Raw genomic sequence first — 18,697 nt, forward strand, 5'->3', positions numbered from 1 at the left:
TATGAAGACAACTGAAGGTACCTGGTTTGTCATTTTAGAAAACTGGATCATGCCATGTGATTAATTCGTCCAATAATATTGCACGTAGGATTATAATTTTAAATCTGGCTTTTATGTGCATATCATATGACAAATGAAATGACAGCTCTTTACATTTGACGATGTACCAGGCTAATTGGAAAAGTCATTAGTCGGCTTGACAATTTTCAGGCTAATTATATAATCCTTTATTTAAAAAATGTAAATACATACGAAGATTTACCTAATCACCTTGAATTGGCTCAGCTAAATTGCATTGTGTATTGCATTATGCTAGCTCATTGCATAGAGAAGACTAATAGATCAACGCATGATACATTATTTATTTGGCTGAAAGTAATATGTATTAATTGAAACAAGCCGTAAATGTGTAATGCTGATAAGAAAATACAGTAGACTTTTTCTTTTAACCTGCTGGCGCGTAACAAAATGTTTTCTAAGTGTTAGATATTTCAATTAGCCTACGGCACATAGATTAGATAAATCAAAACTGTGTATTCACGCACTAATAATTACAATATGCAAATCATTTAACGTTTCTCAAACCATTTGAAATTACAATAGAAACTCTATTTTTGTTAAGTAGATGATAAGATATTTTCACGATTATATATTTAAGGAACGCATCTGATAAACATATTCTTGATTATCAAGGCGAACTATAATCTTTGAGAGAGAGACAGACAGAAAATCAGATAGGCATAACTGAATGAATTTAAATACATTTAAATAGCAAACTTACTAAGAATGATTTTTCTATGCTCTTGAACTTTAGATGAAATAAGATATGTTTGAAAATGTATAAATAAAAAAATAAATAAACTTTTATTTCTTAACAATCATCACTAGATAGAGCGGCTAGTGTAAAACGAACGGTTAGCGGTGCATCTTGATTTCCATGGCGACCGCTGTTTTAAACGACGCCAAGAATAACGCCAATCTAGAATAATTGGCATTTAGTTTGTGGCTTCCATAAACAGTTTAGTGCGGTCACCGTGGAAATCAAGACATATTCTTATTTTAAAAATCGCTTTTTACTTCAAAAAACTAGAGTGGCATTTCGTTCCTTTAATTTACAAATTTATAAAAGAAATAAAACATACAACTTTTTCAAAAAATGCAACGAAAAATACCTCATCCCTATTGTTTGGTGAAAGAATACTACAGTAGTACTGAAAATATTACGTATGGCAACCTTGAAGCCTACCGGGTTTTTTCTTTAAAAAAAATGATCAGGAAATGATAATGGTATTTGATTAGATAATTTTCTAGTTAAATTACAATTTATTTTGAGTCTTTCCTTAGAGGTAAAAAAGGCGATTTTTTGAGATCGTGTTTGCATAGTTAAATGAAAAATGGTGGAGGTTACAATCACGCTTTTATTAATCATTCTTAGCTCTATATGGCTGATTATTTTAAGGTGGATGGTCAAAAGATATCGCAGCCATCAAATTTTAAAGCGATACGGAATTCCGGGACCCAAGCCAAATTTCTTCGATGGTCATTTGTTCGAATTAAGAAAAGATGATACTCCACAAAAACTTATAGACTCATGGTTAAAGAAATATGGTAATATATTTGGATACTACACTGGAGAAGTCCCATACATAGTTGTAAATGATCTGGAAATTATCAAAAAAGTAAGTTATTATCTTTTTTTTAAAAAAAACGAAGCATTTTTTATGATTTTTTTTTTACTGACTGCTTGAAGGGAAATAAAATTTTTAATTTCAAAAGTCACTTTTTTTATATAATGCACATTCCATTATTTTTCTAAAATCTAATTTTAAATCTATATAATTCAAGAAAGAAAACATTGCATTTATTATATTGGGAAACAAACTTTTCATTGGATTTATACAAATATTTGATCGTGCTTTATTCGGGTGTGGGGATTTTAAATCTGAAACTCAAATCAAACTGTACAATTCAAATAAAATGTAAATAAAAATGTACAATTTGAAAATTTTTTATATATAACAGGGCGTTTAATAAATAGTTCGACAAACTTCTAGAAGAGTTAGGGCACATTTCTTGTGGCGCTTCCCTATTCTGAGCTATTTAGAAACACGTGAGGACTCAGAGAGAAACACCCCTAGCGGCGTATGATGACATTTCCTGGCATGGTTCATATGCAATTTTAATCCTGATGACGTGTCTGAACTCTCGTAGAAGTTTGTCGCAACATTTATGCGACTGCTTGTTTATGCAAAGGTTTTAAAATTGTTCAAAGCTCAAAAATAAAAAAACGTATCACCCTGAATAACTTTTGATATAATGATCGGATCTCCACTTTCTAGGACTCACTCAATCTCAATAGTTCGAGGGGGTGACCTCAAGTATGCTAATTAATTAGTGCAGACAATATTTTAAGTTAAGAAATCAGGCGCAATAAAGTACTTTCTCTAAATCAACATACCTTTCTTTCGATTAATTCGAATTTCTGACCCTTAAAATATAGGAGGCAGCCACAATCTGGAAAATATGGTTTCTATAGTTTAGACAGGAGATCGGTTCAATGTGTGGAACAATTAGTATTAATTTTTCTTTTTGAGCATTTTGCCAGAACTTTCTAAGCAATTCAAACTCTCTTGGCACACAATTATAAAATTCGTTTGTCCATTGATAATTTCTTGAGATTTCAAATTTTAAATATATGTCTTTCTTGAATTTTAATAGCTCAAAAATTACTTGACTGCTTTTGCTCAAATTTTGTAGTTTGCCAAAATTATTTTCTTTAAACTGATGTAAAATTTTTAAACGAATTTAAACATTTTTGCGCACAATTATAAAATTAGTTTATCGAAAGCTAATTCCACGCAAAAAATAATTTTCAGTAAATATTTATTACTCTTTATTATTTTATCTATTAATAGTAAAAAAAAAGTTTTAATTGTAATGTATCAAATTTTTAGCTTTATTTTAAAGAATCTAGTTTTATGTGGTAAAATACAAAATTTGAGTAAAATCGGTAGCATAGTTAATGAGAAATATCATTTTAAAAATACTTCTCTTTTAAAATCAGGAAGCCTTTTCTCTTTTTTAATTGAAAAAGAGACACTAACAATTTCATCGGTTCAGAAGATTTTTTTAAGTGATGTCATTCTTTAGGTAATGGTATTAATTCAAACTACTTTACTTCCTTATTTCGTCATAATTCACATTTCTCAACAGAAATTCAAACTTACCTTTTCCTGCAACAGAAACAATACATTTCTTCACAAAAACTGGTGGATTCTGGAGCTAGTTAAATTAATAGAGGAACCAATAACTTGCAGGTCTGGTTAAAAGAATTCATTCATCCATTACGCATGGAAAAATTCCCATTCTAGGAAAATTTTTTCAACGAATGTTTTGTTCGGGATGCATTTTATTTACTTTTTTTACAATACTTACCATTTTTTATTTTTATTTACATAAGAGCTAAAACGTTTTTAATGACATAAAACCAAATAATGTTGTTGATTTTTCTAATGCCACTTGCCAATACCAGCAAGCTTGCTTGATGAAACCAAGCGAATTTAAGGGAAATTGTGAGTTTTTTGTTTTTCAGTGGCACCATCCATGGCCAAGAATACGTCTTCAGATATACACACACCGTTTTACAGAAAGGATCCATTCATTAATCCACAGATAGAAAATTTTGATTTGAACCAGAGAACGATTGATCTCCAATTCAGTACCTCCAGAGGCATTAATTTGCTATGTGAGCTTGGAGGACTTAGTGAGCCGACAGATTTAGCATGCAACCAATTACTACACGGGGAGTCTTCGACTGGCAGGGATTAAACCTATGACCTATTAAACATGGGCCGAATGCCCTACCAACCAGGCTATCACAGCCCACCAAATAATGTAACCACATAAAACAAACATAAAGAATGATGGATAAATTTCTGTTTGACTTGCTATGACTTAATTCATGTGGTCACGAGCAAGACGATTGTTTGCTCAATGTTTCTTAGCATAAAAATTTGATTTATAGTGCTTCTTTCACCTCGAAAACATGCTTGTTCAATCCTAAGTATTTTTTCAATGCTTTTTTTAAAAATTCTATTCATAATAATTTTAAGTTTTGAAGGAACAGACAAAAGATTGATTCCTCTCCAGTTATTGCAATCAGTCTGGTGATAAAATCTCAAAAAACATTTACCAACAGAGAAATGAATTTTGTATTTCATTTTAAGATTTCTGAAACTTTTTTTCAGATACTGATTAAAGATTTTTCAATGTTCACCAATCGCCCGAGATTGTACATGAACATTCAGCCTTTTGACGCATCTCTGATTGGATTGTGTGATATGCGGTGGAAAGAAGTTCGATCCATTCTCTCTCCTGTATTCAGCACCAGCAAACTGAAACTAATGAAAAGTATTTTTGACAAGAAAGTGAGTAAATTGACTAAACTCATACTATCAATTAGCAATTGTTTAGAATTAATACGAAAATTAAATACCGGAAGCAAATACATACTTTTTATATTTCGGATTGACATGGTACGTAGCGTTTTTAGAAAGTGCTTATATTTTGACTTTCGTTTTTTAAAAGCCCTTAAAGGTGCTTTTTTCATTGGGTGTTTTTAAAAAGTGCTTAATTTTTTAACGAAAAGGAAATTTTCTTTTTTACCATGTCTATGTTTGCCATGTACTATGCAAAAGCGTGCTTTTCACATTGTTCTATTCAACGTTTTCACAATACATTTCAGCTTACCGTCACGTGGTAGCGTATGAAAAAGCTAATTATTTTACGGTTTTGATGAAATATTTGCGAGTCCGCATGTGCGCAAAGTGAGCTGGGCTGGTTGAGATTCTTGCACTCTCTCATGTGCAACTCTGTTGCATTTTTCCATGATGTTCTCAATTTCAAGCTTCATTTTCCACCCTCTGATATCAAACCGAAAAATCTCTCGATCATTTTATAACTTCTAATGTAATCAAGAAAAGAGTTTTTTTTAATTTTTTTTATCTGAAACTTGGTATTTTCTCATGATCACGTAAAGTCTTTGAAAATTATTTTGCATTTTGTTAATGTATATAGTGCTTAAAGATATTTATTGAGTGCTTAAAAAGTACTTAAAAGGTGCTTGTTTTTTGTTGAAAGATTTGGCTACGCACCCTGCTTGAATAACACAATGATTTACTCTCATATGAAAAAAGATATAAATTTATGATGTTCTATTATTATTTTTAAAGTAGAATGCTCAAAGAAATAAACGAATCACCCAGAATAACTTTTAATCTCATGATTGGATCTTCACGTTTTAGGACTCAATCTTAGTGGTTCGAGGAGATGATCTCTAATATACTAATTAATTAATGCAGCCGATATTTCTAAGTTACGAAATGAAGCACAAAAACATACTTTCTCAGAATAAACTTACCATTTTTACCGTTATCCTATAATTAGGATCTCTGACCCCCAAAATATAGGTAGTATCTGGAATTTGGGAAATATGGTCCCCATAGTTTGGTTTAAAATTCGATTTCTCAGAAACTAGTCGACGGATTTCGCTTATTGTTGTTTGTTTATTTTTTGCCTGGTAAAATTACATTTTTCAAAATTATGTAAAAAAAGTTGTATACCTTACAATTAAATTTTTTTGACTGTTATGAAATAAAATTCTAAAAAATAATAAATATTAAGTAAAAGTTACTTTTCTTCATAGAATTATCTTTGGATAAATGAATGTTATTATTGTTACGCAAAATTTTCAATTCGCTTAAAAAGTTCTCGAGCTATGGCGAAGTACGCAAAAAGCAAAATTAACATTAGGAGTCCAAACTTTGGATCGCTCTCCACTGACCAAACTATGTGGAAAATACTTTCCAAATAGCGTCTAACCCCTATGGAGGAAAAATCCGAATCCATCGAAAAAACGGTATGTTTATACAGAAAAAGTACGTTTTCGTGTTTACTTTCGTAACTTAAAAAAGTGAAATATTGTCTGCGCTAAATGGTCGAGTCCTAAAATGGGAAGATCCAATCATTTGATCAAAAGTTACTCAGGGTAGTCTGTTTTTTTTCTTCTCTTTTTTGCGCACTCTGGTGGTCCGTTTATTTTATTCAAGTTTTCTATAACTGTTTATTATGCGTGTTTATCTTTTAAATTTAAAATTTTTCCGAAAGCTAGATCTTTAGAATGTGTTTATAAATCTGTAGATATTTCTTTTTCTTAGGGTTCTATTTCATTTGTATTTATTTCATGTAATTGCTTCTAAATTTAATTATCACAGGTCCTAGATTTGATATTATTAAACACATGATTTCTATGTTTTGTAAAAGTGATGTGATTGAATCATTCTGGGAAGTGGGGGCAAGGTTTCACTCTCAAATTGAAGCACATTAGAGACTCTTAACCCTTGTAGGTCTGCTTGTAAGCAACTAATATGTTACCCAATGTAATACTTAGAATGCTAATAAGATTTGTTTTATTATTTAATAATGTTAAAATACTCTCGCTGCTATATGAAGAGCGTGAGTCTTTCATTAATGATTTTTTTACACTGATTCACTTCGATTAGCTTGTTTAAACATATTCATCATATTAGACTGATTATTGTTTAAATAAGATGCAAGAACTAATAAAATAATAGTCAATTACAAAGTTTGTACTTTATAACTTTTATTTTAATTACGATCCTCTAACTAGAAACGATTTAAATTATAGAAATATGTTAATAATGATTATTAAAGAACACTATGTAATATAATTGCAAATAGATATGAGACAGTAATAATATTTACAGAAAAAAGAACAGATCAATCAAAAACTTAGGAAAGTTAAAACTCAGATACTATAACTAATTTATCAGTTAATCCGAGTACTTTTTATTAAAGAGACTTTAACTCATATTTTGAGAAGATATTTTTAAATACTTAAATATGTATGTTATAATCGTCAAAAAATTATAAAATATCATTATGTCGTGAATCAAATTACGCCTTTCAGTAATCAAAACAAAAATTAAGAAAAAGGGACTTATTATGATTAAAAAAAAGCTGATGAGCAAAATAAAATCGATAAATCAAATTTTCAATTTTTATCTATTATTTTTTCATAATCAATGTATTTTATTCTTAGGTAGATGCTGCAGTAGATATTGTGAGCGGAAAAGCTCAAAGGAACGAAATGTTCAATATTTATACAATTTTTCAAGGGTTGACCCTGGATACGATTTCTGCATGTGCTCTGGCTATGAAAACTCGTTGTTTAGAAAAGGAAAACGATCCATTAATGGTTTCAGTAAGATTAGCAAATAATTATTTGTAAATTTAAGAACAATTTATAAAATGATTCTGTAAAGTGATTGTGAAGTCAGAAAATAGTGATTCAATGAAATTATTATTACGATACAGTTTAAAATTAGAACAGTTACTTTAAAATGCATGCACACAATAATTTTTAAAATGAAATGAGTTCGGAAATCAAACATAAGCGTATCACAGAGTGAATATTAAGACAAATTTAAATTATTTTTAAACAAGACAAAAGCGGAAATATTAAACATTATAAAAGTATTTGAAATCAGTGACTGATATTTAAAATTATAACCTATTTCACAACCGAAATCATCCATAAAATCCATTTTACCGTAAAATACATTTCTACTGTAAAATTTCAGATTGTAATTTTTACAGTAATATTTAATTATTTACTGTGAATGTAGCTGCAAAAATTACGGTATAGACTTTTTATTCCGAAAAGTAATTCGTTAAAAATTGATGTTACGGTAAAAGGTACTGGCGCTCTAAGTGCTGAAAATTTTTGCCGTAATTTCGTTTTTGTCGATGCATAGTGGCACGCAGAACAACAACAAAAAATTCTATTTCGCATTCGATTGCGTAGCCTAAATTTGGCATTTTCGAAATTGAAAATAACTCATATAGTGTAAATGTGCATTCTAATTACTGCCGTTCGCTTATTGCTGTTAGGATTTAACTACATCCTTTAAAGTTTATATAATCGCTCGATTTGATGTTGATTTAAAATGAAATGTTTAAAATTCTTTTTTTGGTTCTTTAATACCAAATCCGAAAAGCTGTTACACTAGCAAGCAAATCAGTGAATGTAAACAAAGTAAATAAGAAAGTCATACATTGTTATGATTCAAATTTATAGTATGCTTCTTTTGTTTCAGACTAAAGAGCACGTGAGATATTACTTGCCCAGCAAACTGAATGACTTTTTATTAACTTTTTGTTTATGTTTTTTTTTATTTTTCCTATGTTCTAATGTTTTAATGCTCTAATGTTTTAAATGTGGGGGAGAATCGAAACGGATAATGCCAACCATCATATAGCAAAAGGTCCCCCAAGATTGAATCGAGTTTACAAGTCTTATATACTAGTGATTTGGTGTTTAATAATTGTAGTGGTAGTTACACCACAGTACTTCCCCACCGAAATTCTATCAGGAATAGAATTCGACGAACGGATACCACTAGCTGCCATAGTTGCGAAAGACCGGGAGAGCAGTATTAAAATCACCGGATTTTGAACGCTTGTGGGAAGAGCTGTATTAAGTCAACACCTCCTAGAAAGAACAGGCCTCAGCACGGGTTACCATGAATATCCCTTAGTAGTCTAAACGTAATGACATATTTTGTATTTTCAACCACTGCGCAGCTTAGTACCCCTAACGTAATGACATTTTTCTTATTTTTGTCTACTGCGCAGTTAACTTCGTCACATCGGACTACTAAATTGATCCGTGCTGAGGCCTTTCTACTTCTAGGAGGTGTTGATTAAGTTTACGATTGCGTGTGTGCATTCTCATTTGTTGCTATTAGCAGCCGATTGTGTGCAAGATCCCGTTGTGTGTAAATGAGATTGAGAAGCAACAGCGCAAGGAGGACGATGACGCATTCACAATTAGCAAGTCAACTGTTGAATGTGGATCCTACATCGAAGCAGGCGTGTCTGTCTAGGTAGACACGTTCAGATCACGTCCGCAGATCACCAACGTGGATATTGTAGATTTAGACTATGTCAACCTTCATCTATCAAAAGGTACCCCAAGATTTAATCGAGTTAGCGTGGGTTACATGTTAGGGAATTGATGCTCAATAATCGTAGTGGTAGTTACACCACAAATGTTTATATTCTTCTAATATTTTCATGCTATATGTATAATTAGTTTCATGTTATATGTATAGTTAGTTTCATGTTATATGTATAATTAGTTTCATGTTATATGTATAGTTAGTTTCATGTTATATGTATAGTTAGTTTCATGTTATATTTATAATTAGTTTTATTTTACATGTCAACGTTTATTCTCCTAGTATGTTTGTGTGGAGTGTTTGCATGCTCCAGCAATTAATCTATGTATCAAGTGCTGCTGTTAAAAATAAAAGAAATCTTTTGTTTCAGATGCGAAAATTTGTTCACGAGGCTCATACTTCAGCCATAACACTTGGAATCATGTTTCCGATTTTAGAAACCATTTTTACATTTATAGTCAATAATTTGAATCAACACAGCCAACTGAATTCCCTGATCGTTGGAAACTTGCACAAAGTAATTAACGAAAGGAGAATGAATCCTGATTTACGGAGCATGGATGTACTTCAACTTATGCTCGACTCTAGCGAGGAAGGTACACATTTTTTTTCTCCAAAGAGTTTCAAAGTAGTGAATAAGTTTGTTATTAATAAAATTTAATAAATACGTTCCTAAAATTCTGATCGCAAGTTTTAAATTGTATGTTAAACTTGAGAAGATTAAATTTGGGGAGCTATCTTTATTTAATTATTTAATAGCATTCTTCTACTAATATTTAAAAGAATAGCGCGTCTCTAAGGTATCCTTCATTATAAACTATTGTTTATACAGCGAGTTAATAAAAGAAAGAAAACAAGAGAAGAAAGAAAAAAAAGGGAATTAATGAATCATTGTATTTGTAAATCAAAGTGTAAGCCGATTTGCGTATGAAGCCGCGATGGCTCAGGGGCTAGAGCGTTCGCCTTCCAATGCGGCGAACTGGGTTCAAATCCCTGTCGATACGAATTCTGCATCCGGCTTGCAACGACCACAGTGCGGACGCGAAATATCTTCAGTCATGCGTTAGAGTCCCCTTGCTGTCAGGCTAACCGTGGGGGGTTCTCGTGGTGCTCCTCTCCATGGAACACAAATGCAGGTTAGCTCTATCAAAAAGTCCTCCACGAAGGCAAAATTTTCTCCCAATACTCGATCCAGGAGTTCCCTCGTTTTCTGGATTGAGTTCAAAATTATAAAGCTGCAGAGTTGAATAATAGTAGTCGTAAACCCATAAAAATTGGGCGGCTGTTCGACGACGGTTATAAAATAAAAATAAAACTTTGCGTATGAAAGAAATCAGAAAGTCAACGAACTTTAAGAATCAACGGATGAGTAAATCAGTTTAAGAACGAATCAATGGTATCATGGATAGGTCAGTAATTCAGTGAATGAAATATGCACTTGAAGAAACGAATCAGGAAATCGAAGACAAAGTTAAAGATTAAATCAGTGATTAAAGGTTAAGTCAGTAAGGAGTAAATCAGAATCGTAACGACAGTAAATCGATTTAAGATATGTACCGAAATTTTGGGTGTATCATCCGTAAAATCCATTTTACCGTAAAATTTATTTTAATCGTCATATATTGTACCAAAATTTTTACTTTATTTATTGAATTACAGTGCTTCAGTGATTCTGTTGCAATAAATTCTGTAAAAATTACGATATATCAGATTTTTTGCTCCGTAACACGTTCCGGTAAAAATGAATTTTAATGTTAAAAGTCCCGGTACCTTGATTGCCGGTACTTTTACCTTGATTTGATCCAGAATTGTTTTAGTGTGCTAGAGAATTAGGGACTCGGTGAATGAGTAAACCGAAATTAATTACAAGTAATGAAAAATAAGAATCATACAAAAACATTTATATCTAAATGAGAAAAATATTCCTTCGTTCTTGTTTGTTATAATACTAACATAAGACAAAATGGCAGAATGACGTCAGATATGACGCAATGTGACGCAAATAGAGGGTTAAAAACAATTCTGAAACAGCAATCGTTTAAATTGAAATGAGATGCTCTAAAATATTTTTTAACTTAAAATTTTCAAATTTAAATTTGATGCCCATTGGCATAAAATTCATGTTCTAAAACACAAATTTGAAGAAAAATTTAATTTATTTTATTGAAAAATGAAAAGAATTAATATATTACCACACTTATACGAAATAATAAGCCGTTTCCAAACAAATTTATTTAATAGCGTCCCTAAATATTTAGGTTCAATATTGTTGAACTTATGGTGCATAATACTTTTAATACTAGCAATGCAATTAACACAATTTTATAGCTATATATTATTAATTCAGTTAATACAATTATATTATTGTTATATATTGTTAATACAATTAACATAAAAAATATACATTGTGAAATTTGTTTTTTGTACATTTATGGAAAAACACTGTCAGCTTGTGTGCCAGTATAAAACCGTTTAACACACAGAAAAATAATGTCATTTAAAAACTGGATATCTGTATTTTAAGCCGATACGTACTTTTATTTTAGCAAACAAACATCGTTATTCTTGCAAACAAACTCTGCAATTTAAGCAAAAAAAATCTGTTATTAGAGAGAAAAAAAATTTCAGCATTGCAATCTGGGAGAGACTGGACAGAATTCGTACAACCAGTCAGTGCTTAAATTAGAACCTGGGGCTCCTCAAGGGAGTGGTCTGTCCCCTGAGCAAACATAATGAAGAAAATCTTAAACTGTCTTAATTTTAAAAGTCTTATTGGAAGTATATTTAAGTGTAAAAACGTTTAAAACTATATTGATCGATCCTTATAAAATTGTCTGTTATTTCAGCAAACAAATTAACAGACAATTTTATAACTTTCTTAACTTACCAACAATTTTATCGAAACAAAACTTTAATTTGGTTGAGTATCATTTTGACGATAAACTCAGTTAGCAGTTTCATTTAAATGATGTTCAAAACCCTAAAATAATTGCTGAAAGTAAAAGCAAATATAAACTGAATGGCAAATATAACTGATAGCGAATATAACTGAATGGCAAAAACTATAATTTGAACCGACGTTTTTAATTCGCTTATGAATAGGATGAAGAGAAGAGAAAAACCGTTTTGTCATATAAATAGCTTTAAACCGTCAAGTATACAGAGAAAGTCCGTAAAAAAAATGGAAATTTTTACATTTCACGCATAACGGTTATAAACAGAAAAAATCAATATTTTTCTTTAAACAAATTATTTATGTGGAAAAAAAATTTCCGATACAATTTACAGTTAGTTTTTACAGAGTAAATTATAATTATATTTTGTTAATTGTATTAGTATTACTTGAAGCTCATATACAGTTTCAATTTACATTTAGATAGTAAAAGTAGTACAAAATTGACGACAAAAGAAGTCGTAGCAAATGCATTCCTGGTTGTGATTGGTGGATACGAAACTACTTCTACAGCTCTTGCATTCACACTTTATTTGCTGGTGAAGCATCCAGATATTCAAGAACGCCTTTTCGAAGAAATTGACCAAGCTCCTGATACCAACTACACCACACTTCAAGGTTAGTTGTTGTTGTTATTGTTGACGTATGCCATGAAAGCAGAGGGGGTGCGATTGTTCTTGTTTTCCAGTGGCACCATCTATGGCCAAAAATTCGACTTCTGCCGCGACCATACGTCACACCCATTTATAGGGTGAACCCATTTACATCCATTCATTCATCCACAGATCATAATTTTGATCTGAATCAGAGAACGATCGATCTCCAATTCAGTACCCCCAGAGGTATTGATTTGTTATGGGAACATGAAGGACTTTGAGACTCGACAGATTTAACGTGCATCAGTCGCCATTTTCTACACGGGTAGTCTTCGGCCGGCAGGGATCGAAACCACGACCACTGCACTTGGACATGGGTCCAGTGCCCTACGAACCGGGCTATCCCGTCCCTTTCAAGGTTAGTCTAATTATTATTCGATATTCTGTCTAAAGAAGTTAGAAACCGCAAAATATACTTTGATTCTTTTTTATTATGTTTCTTTATGTGACATAAAGAATAATAGCATATAATTGTGTTTCGTGGCTGTTAGTGCATTTTTATTGTTCAGAAAATCAATTGGTACTGTACTAAATTAACTAAGACCCAAATGAATTTGATCTTCATCAGCATATAATTAATGAAAGTTATAAAGATGTTTCTTTATAAAATATATACCTACCTACCCTCTACGCGCCAGCTGGCACATAAGGCGTCAGATTTCTTTTTCCTGACACCCCTGTCCTGGGCCAGCCCTCTTGCCTCCTCCCATCCATTTAGCTTTTCTTTGCACAAATCTTGGTGCTTGTACATTTGCCAAGTAAGTCTCGGCCTTCCTCTTTTGCCTTTTCCATCGGGTGCCCAAGTAAGTGCGAAGTTATCAAGGCTATCCCGTTTTAGACGAAAGATATATCCAGTCCATCCCCATCTTCTCTTTAAAATGTTCTCATGAATGGGTGATAATTTTGCCTTTAATAGTAGATCTGTGCTCTTTCCATTAACAAAAATATTTCGTTGAATATAAAAGTACATAATTTTTGAAAAAAATATTACTTTGCAATGAATAAGCGTTCTTTTAGTTTTTAGTGTGTATTAATAATTATTACTTACAAAAACATTCGGTAGATAAAACATCACGTGCAAATTAAGAATTATCTAAATATGTATGCATATTAACACAACAATTCAGAAATAAAAGCACAGCCAAATCCAGATTTCAAGTTTGCCAAATCACTGATTCCCTTTGAAAATTCAAGAAACATATCTCTTTATTTTGAAATCAAAAGCCAAATTTTTCTAAACGATATTGCCTTAATATTTGCCTGAATCAAATGATAGAATAATTTCCTTATGAATGGTAAAATATATAACTTGAAACACTTATTTATTTCTATGTTTTGATATAAGCAAGCCAATAAGTGTTCGAAAATATCGTCTAGTAGGATAAACAACAGTTAGTTAGGGATAACTTTCTCACCGGAACTGTACTTAACTGTACACTAACAATGAGAAAGAAGCAATATTACTCTTTATTTTAAGACTTGAACTGATCCGTGGTAAAATAAAAATTAGAAAGAAACTTTGTAACTTTTTGTCAGACTTTTGACGTGCTTCCGGGCGTTTGTTTATGCTTACTTCTTTATTAAAATCACCATAAATTGAAATTAAGATGTCATTTAATCAGAGTGCAAAGCGTTAAGTGCTTAAAGGTACTTATTTTTGATTTACTTTTTTAAAAGCCCTTAAAGGTACTGTTATTATCGGAGTTTGTAAAAAGTGCTTAATTTTCCTTTTTTTTTTAAAAGAGATTTTTTCTTTGCCGTATCGATTGTCGTTATAAATTACAAAAAATAAATGATTTTCGGAATTTTCTCGGCATTATTTAACAGCAACTATTTATTTTATCATGATTATGTAAAGTTTCTAAAAATGTTTCTAAATTTTATTAATTTTTATGTTTATAAATTAAGAACTTTAAACGATAGAAGGAAACAATTTTTATTACTGCGTAGATCCTGATTATGATTTTTTTTTTTTTTTTGGAAAATGATTTAAAAAATTTCTTGAGTGCTTAAAAAGTACTTAAAATGTGCTTATTTTTTGTTGAAAAAATCCGGCTAAGCACCCTGTTAATGTTTCTGTTTTATTTTTAGAGCTCAGGTACTTAGATCAAGTGTTCGAAGAATCTTTGAGAATGTATCCACCTGTTACGGGACTGATAAGCAGAGAATGCAGAGAAGACTATAATGCAGGAACCTACACCTTCCCAAAGGAATCAATCGTGCTAGTACCCATTTGGCAACTCCAGCATGATCCAGAATTATTCCCAGATCCATGGAATTTTGATCCTGACAGATTTTCACCAGAAAACAAAAATCGCATAAAGAGTATGTCCTACTTACCATTCGGTGAAGGACCGAGGAACTGCATTGGTTCCAGATTTGCACAACTCGAAGCAAAATTAGCATTATTCAAACTCATAAAGAAATTTAAATTTGTACCTTGTGAGAAGACTGAAGACAACATCACGATTGTGTGCCCAACTCTGGCATGTAATCCGAAGAACGGAGTTTGGTTGAGAGCTTTACCTCGATAAATTGAAAATTCGAAGGAAACAATGTTGTTTCTTCTTTTCTAAGACTCGAACTGTACCTCTGGAAACTAACAATTAGAAAGAAACAATGTCTCTATTTTATCTAAGACTTGAACTGTACCACGGAAAACTAACAATTAGAAAGAAACGATGTCTCTATTTTATCTAAGACTTGAACTGTACCACGGAAAACTAACAATTAGAAAGGAACAATGTCTCTATTTTATCTAAGACTTGAACTGTACCACGGAAAACTAACAATTAGAAAGGAACAATGTCTCTATTTTATCTAAGACTTGAACTGTACCACGGAAAACTAACAATTAGAAAGGAACAATGTCTCTATTTTATCTAAGACTTGAACTGTACCACGGAAAACTAACAATTAGAAAGGAACAATGTCTCTATGTTATCTAAGACTTGAACTGTACCACGGAAAACTAACAATTAGAAAGAAACAATGTCTCTATTTTATCTAAGACTTGAACTGTACCACGGAAAGCTAACAATTAGAAAGAAACAATGTTACTATTTTTATCTAAAGCTTGAATTGTACCATGAGAAACTAACAATTAGAAAGAAACAATGTTACTATTTTTTATCTAAAACTGGAATTGTACCTCGGAAAACTAACAATTAGAAAGGAACAATGTTAGTTTTTATCAAAGACATGAACTGTACCTCTGAAAAATAACAGTTAGGAAGTAATAACTTGTTATTGTTGACTTGGATTTTGCCTCTGGGAGACTTTATTACGTAATATTGTTACTCTTATTATTAATAACTTGAACGTTACCTTTGGAAACTAGCAATCGGGAAAGCAATATTGTTACTCTTATTATAAATTACTTGAACATTACCTCAGGAAACTAACAATTAGGAATTAATATCGTTATTCTTATTACTAATGACTTGAACAGTACCTCTGCAAACTAACAATTCGAAAGTAACATTGTTACTCTTATTATTAATAGCTTGAGCGTTACCTCTGGAAACTAACAAATAGGAATCGTATCTCTCTAATAATACCTACTTATCATTAACTTATACTCTTGTTATTAATGACTTAAATTTTATTTCCGGGAAACTAACTATATGATGATAAAATTGTTATTTTTGTTATTTCAGATTAGAAATTTAACTGTGAAAATAATTATGAGAAAGAATCTTTGTTGTTCTTACCAATTACGCAATCTTTAATTTTTAAAAATAAAAAATAGCGTAAAAACATTGTTACTCTTGTTACCAAAGACTTTAGCTTTATATATAGCAATTATTTATTATAATTACAGTATAGCAATTATTATATGGCAATTAGGAAGCAACGATATTGTTTTATTTATCAATGTCATAAGTTTTAGTTCTAGAAAATAAAAATTAGAAAATAACACTGTTACTCATTTTATTAATGTTTTGAATTTTTCCCGAAAACACTAATAATTAGAATTCTACAATGATACTTTTGTTTTTAAAGATTATTCCTTTAAATCAGAAAAGCAATATTTGGAAAGTAATTATGATACTTTGGTTTATAAACATTTAATGTCAGAAGAAACTGAAGCCTACATAATTTATTACTATGCATTATTGCATTTTATTATTTTTTTATTGTAATATTATGTTAATAACACAAAAGCTATTTTCGAAAATCATAAATTCACTATTTTCCTGGGTTACAAACCATATTTAGAAAATTATTTTACAAAGGTCCATTCAAAAAGGTTATAATTGAGGTGGTAAATCAAATTGAGGCGGTAAGTACCGGCACTTAAATTGCATCATCCGCAAAATCCATTTTACCTAAAATATTATACTGTAATTTTTATATTAATATTTATTTAATTACAGTGTTCAGTGAATTTACGGTAATTATTAATAGAGAAATTACGGTACGGTACATGAGATTTTTTGTTCCGTACCGTGTTCCGGTAAAAACGGATTTTTGGTTATAAAAAAATATTTAAATATTAATTTTTGAAAGTGGACATATGCCGTAAAAAGGTAATATTTGAAAAATAAATCATGAATGAAAATCTTTATCTGCAACTGAAACTTAGACAACTATTGTATAACTTCTTATCCGTATTTTATTTATTGTTAACTTACCAGATAAGTGAGAAAAAAATCAATGCGAAGTCTTGCGAAGTCAATGTGTGGTAATGAAGATAAACATTTTAATGCATTGTACTCTACGCAATTATTAATCAAAACGATAAATTCTGTACGAAAGCTTTTAAAGTTAAAACTTCAGTTTAAAAAATATTCGTCAAATAATATTAGCCTCAATATGTCTGAAAAATTTCCTGTGAAATATTATCAATTAAGTAGAAATTCTGATAATGGAGGATTGAATTTTAAAAGACCGGTTATAAATCACACAATTTATTTCTAGAAAGGAATTTAGAATTTTTTGTTTTATTAGAGTAGCCACATTCCAGAAAAATTTAAAAACTGAAAGGAAAAAATGTCGAAAACGAAATGTTTTAATCAATTACTATCGACCAAAAATGTTTGTAAATTAAATATATGTTTTACAACTGGCCAGCTGAATTAATAAAATTGACGCGAAATTAAGCTTCTGAAATATTCGATAACCTCATCAAACATTCATTACACTCTTTCATTTTTTTAGAGTGTGACGGTTAGACCGATTAGACCGCTTACACGGTTAGCCCGACGACAAGGAGATTCCAACTCATTTTCCACATACCACTAAGGATATTTTTACGTCAGCACTGTGGTCAATGCGAGCCGGAAGCAGAATTCGCACCAACCAGCCATCACTGGGATTCGAACCTAGATCTCCTCAGTTGAAGGAGAATGCCCTATCCCCTGAAGCAAATATTATTTTATTTTATTTAATTACCGTCGTTGAACAACCTACCCAATTTTGAGTTTGCGTCTACCAATTTTCAACTCCATAGCCTTGTAATTTTGAGCCCAATCAAGAAGACAAGAGAACTCCTGGATCAAGTATTAGGAGAAATTTGCATTAGTGAGGATGTATATCGCCCATCAATGTTTTATCAAGAATCATTTTGGGGAAATAAAACAAGTATTTAATTCATCTAGGCGAATGTATTTTAATGGTTTTAATAGAAACTTCAGCTGTTTTTACTGTTCGTTTAGTACGTTGAGTTATATGCACAATTATTTCCCCGAGTTTTGCTTTTTGATCACTAAAGTTTATAGCGTTGTTTTAAACCTTCACTAGAAGAAATTCCGCATCAAATTACCATAAATGGTACCGGCACTCACAATGCTTGTACTTTTTACCGTAAAATCCATTTTTACCGGAGCATGTTACGAAACAAAAAGTCTGATATGTCGTAATTTTCTCAGTAATAATTACCGTAAAACCCCTGAATTGCTCTAATTAAATAAATATTACTGAAAAATTATGGTAAAATATTTAATTGTAAAAATGGATTTTGCAGCACTCAAAGTGCCGGTAATTTATACTGTAATTTGATCCGGAATTTTTTACTCTCTTTTTAGTATAACGCCTGATAATCA

At 31.1% G+C, this 18,697-nt stretch overlaps 1 protein-coding gene across 2 annotated transcripts; it reads left to right on the forward strand.

Moving 5' to 3' along the window:
- The first annotated feature begins 1,004 nt into the window (after window positions 1-1,004).
- Window positions 1,005-16,570, forward strand: LOC147816508 (cytochrome P450 3A9-like). 2 transcript variants are annotated; one of them, XM_087166268.1, is made up of 6 exons: window positions 1,005-1,679; window positions 4,248-4,427; window positions 7,121-7,282; window positions 9,412-9,637; window positions 12,418-12,612; window positions 14,742-16,570. In XM_087166268.1, the coding sequence occupies exons 1-6, from the start codon at window positions 1,395-1,397 to the stop codon at window positions 15,182-15,184; spliced, it is 1,491 nt and encodes a 496-aa protein (XP_087022394.1). In that variant the 5' UTR covers window positions 1,005-1,394; the 3' UTR covers window positions 15,185-16,570. The 2 variants fall into 2 exon arrangements, with proteins under 2 accessions (XP_087022394.1, XP_087022395.1); XM_087166269.1 differs by lacking the exon at window positions 7,121-7,282 and having other exon boundaries at window positions 1,256-1,679; window positions 14,742-15,329.
- The last annotated feature ends 2,127 nt before the right edge of the window (window positions 16,571-18,697 follow it).

Source organism: Parasteatoda tepidariorum, chromosome 1 (assembly GCF_982258835.1).
Source record: "Parasteatoda tepidariorum strain Cologne lab strain chromosome 1, Ptep-v5.0, whole genome shotgun sequence".
In the NCBI taxonomy this organism is placed as follows: domain Eukaryota; kingdom Metazoa; phylum Arthropoda; class Arachnida; order Araneae; family Theridiidae; genus Parasteatoda; species Parasteatoda tepidariorum.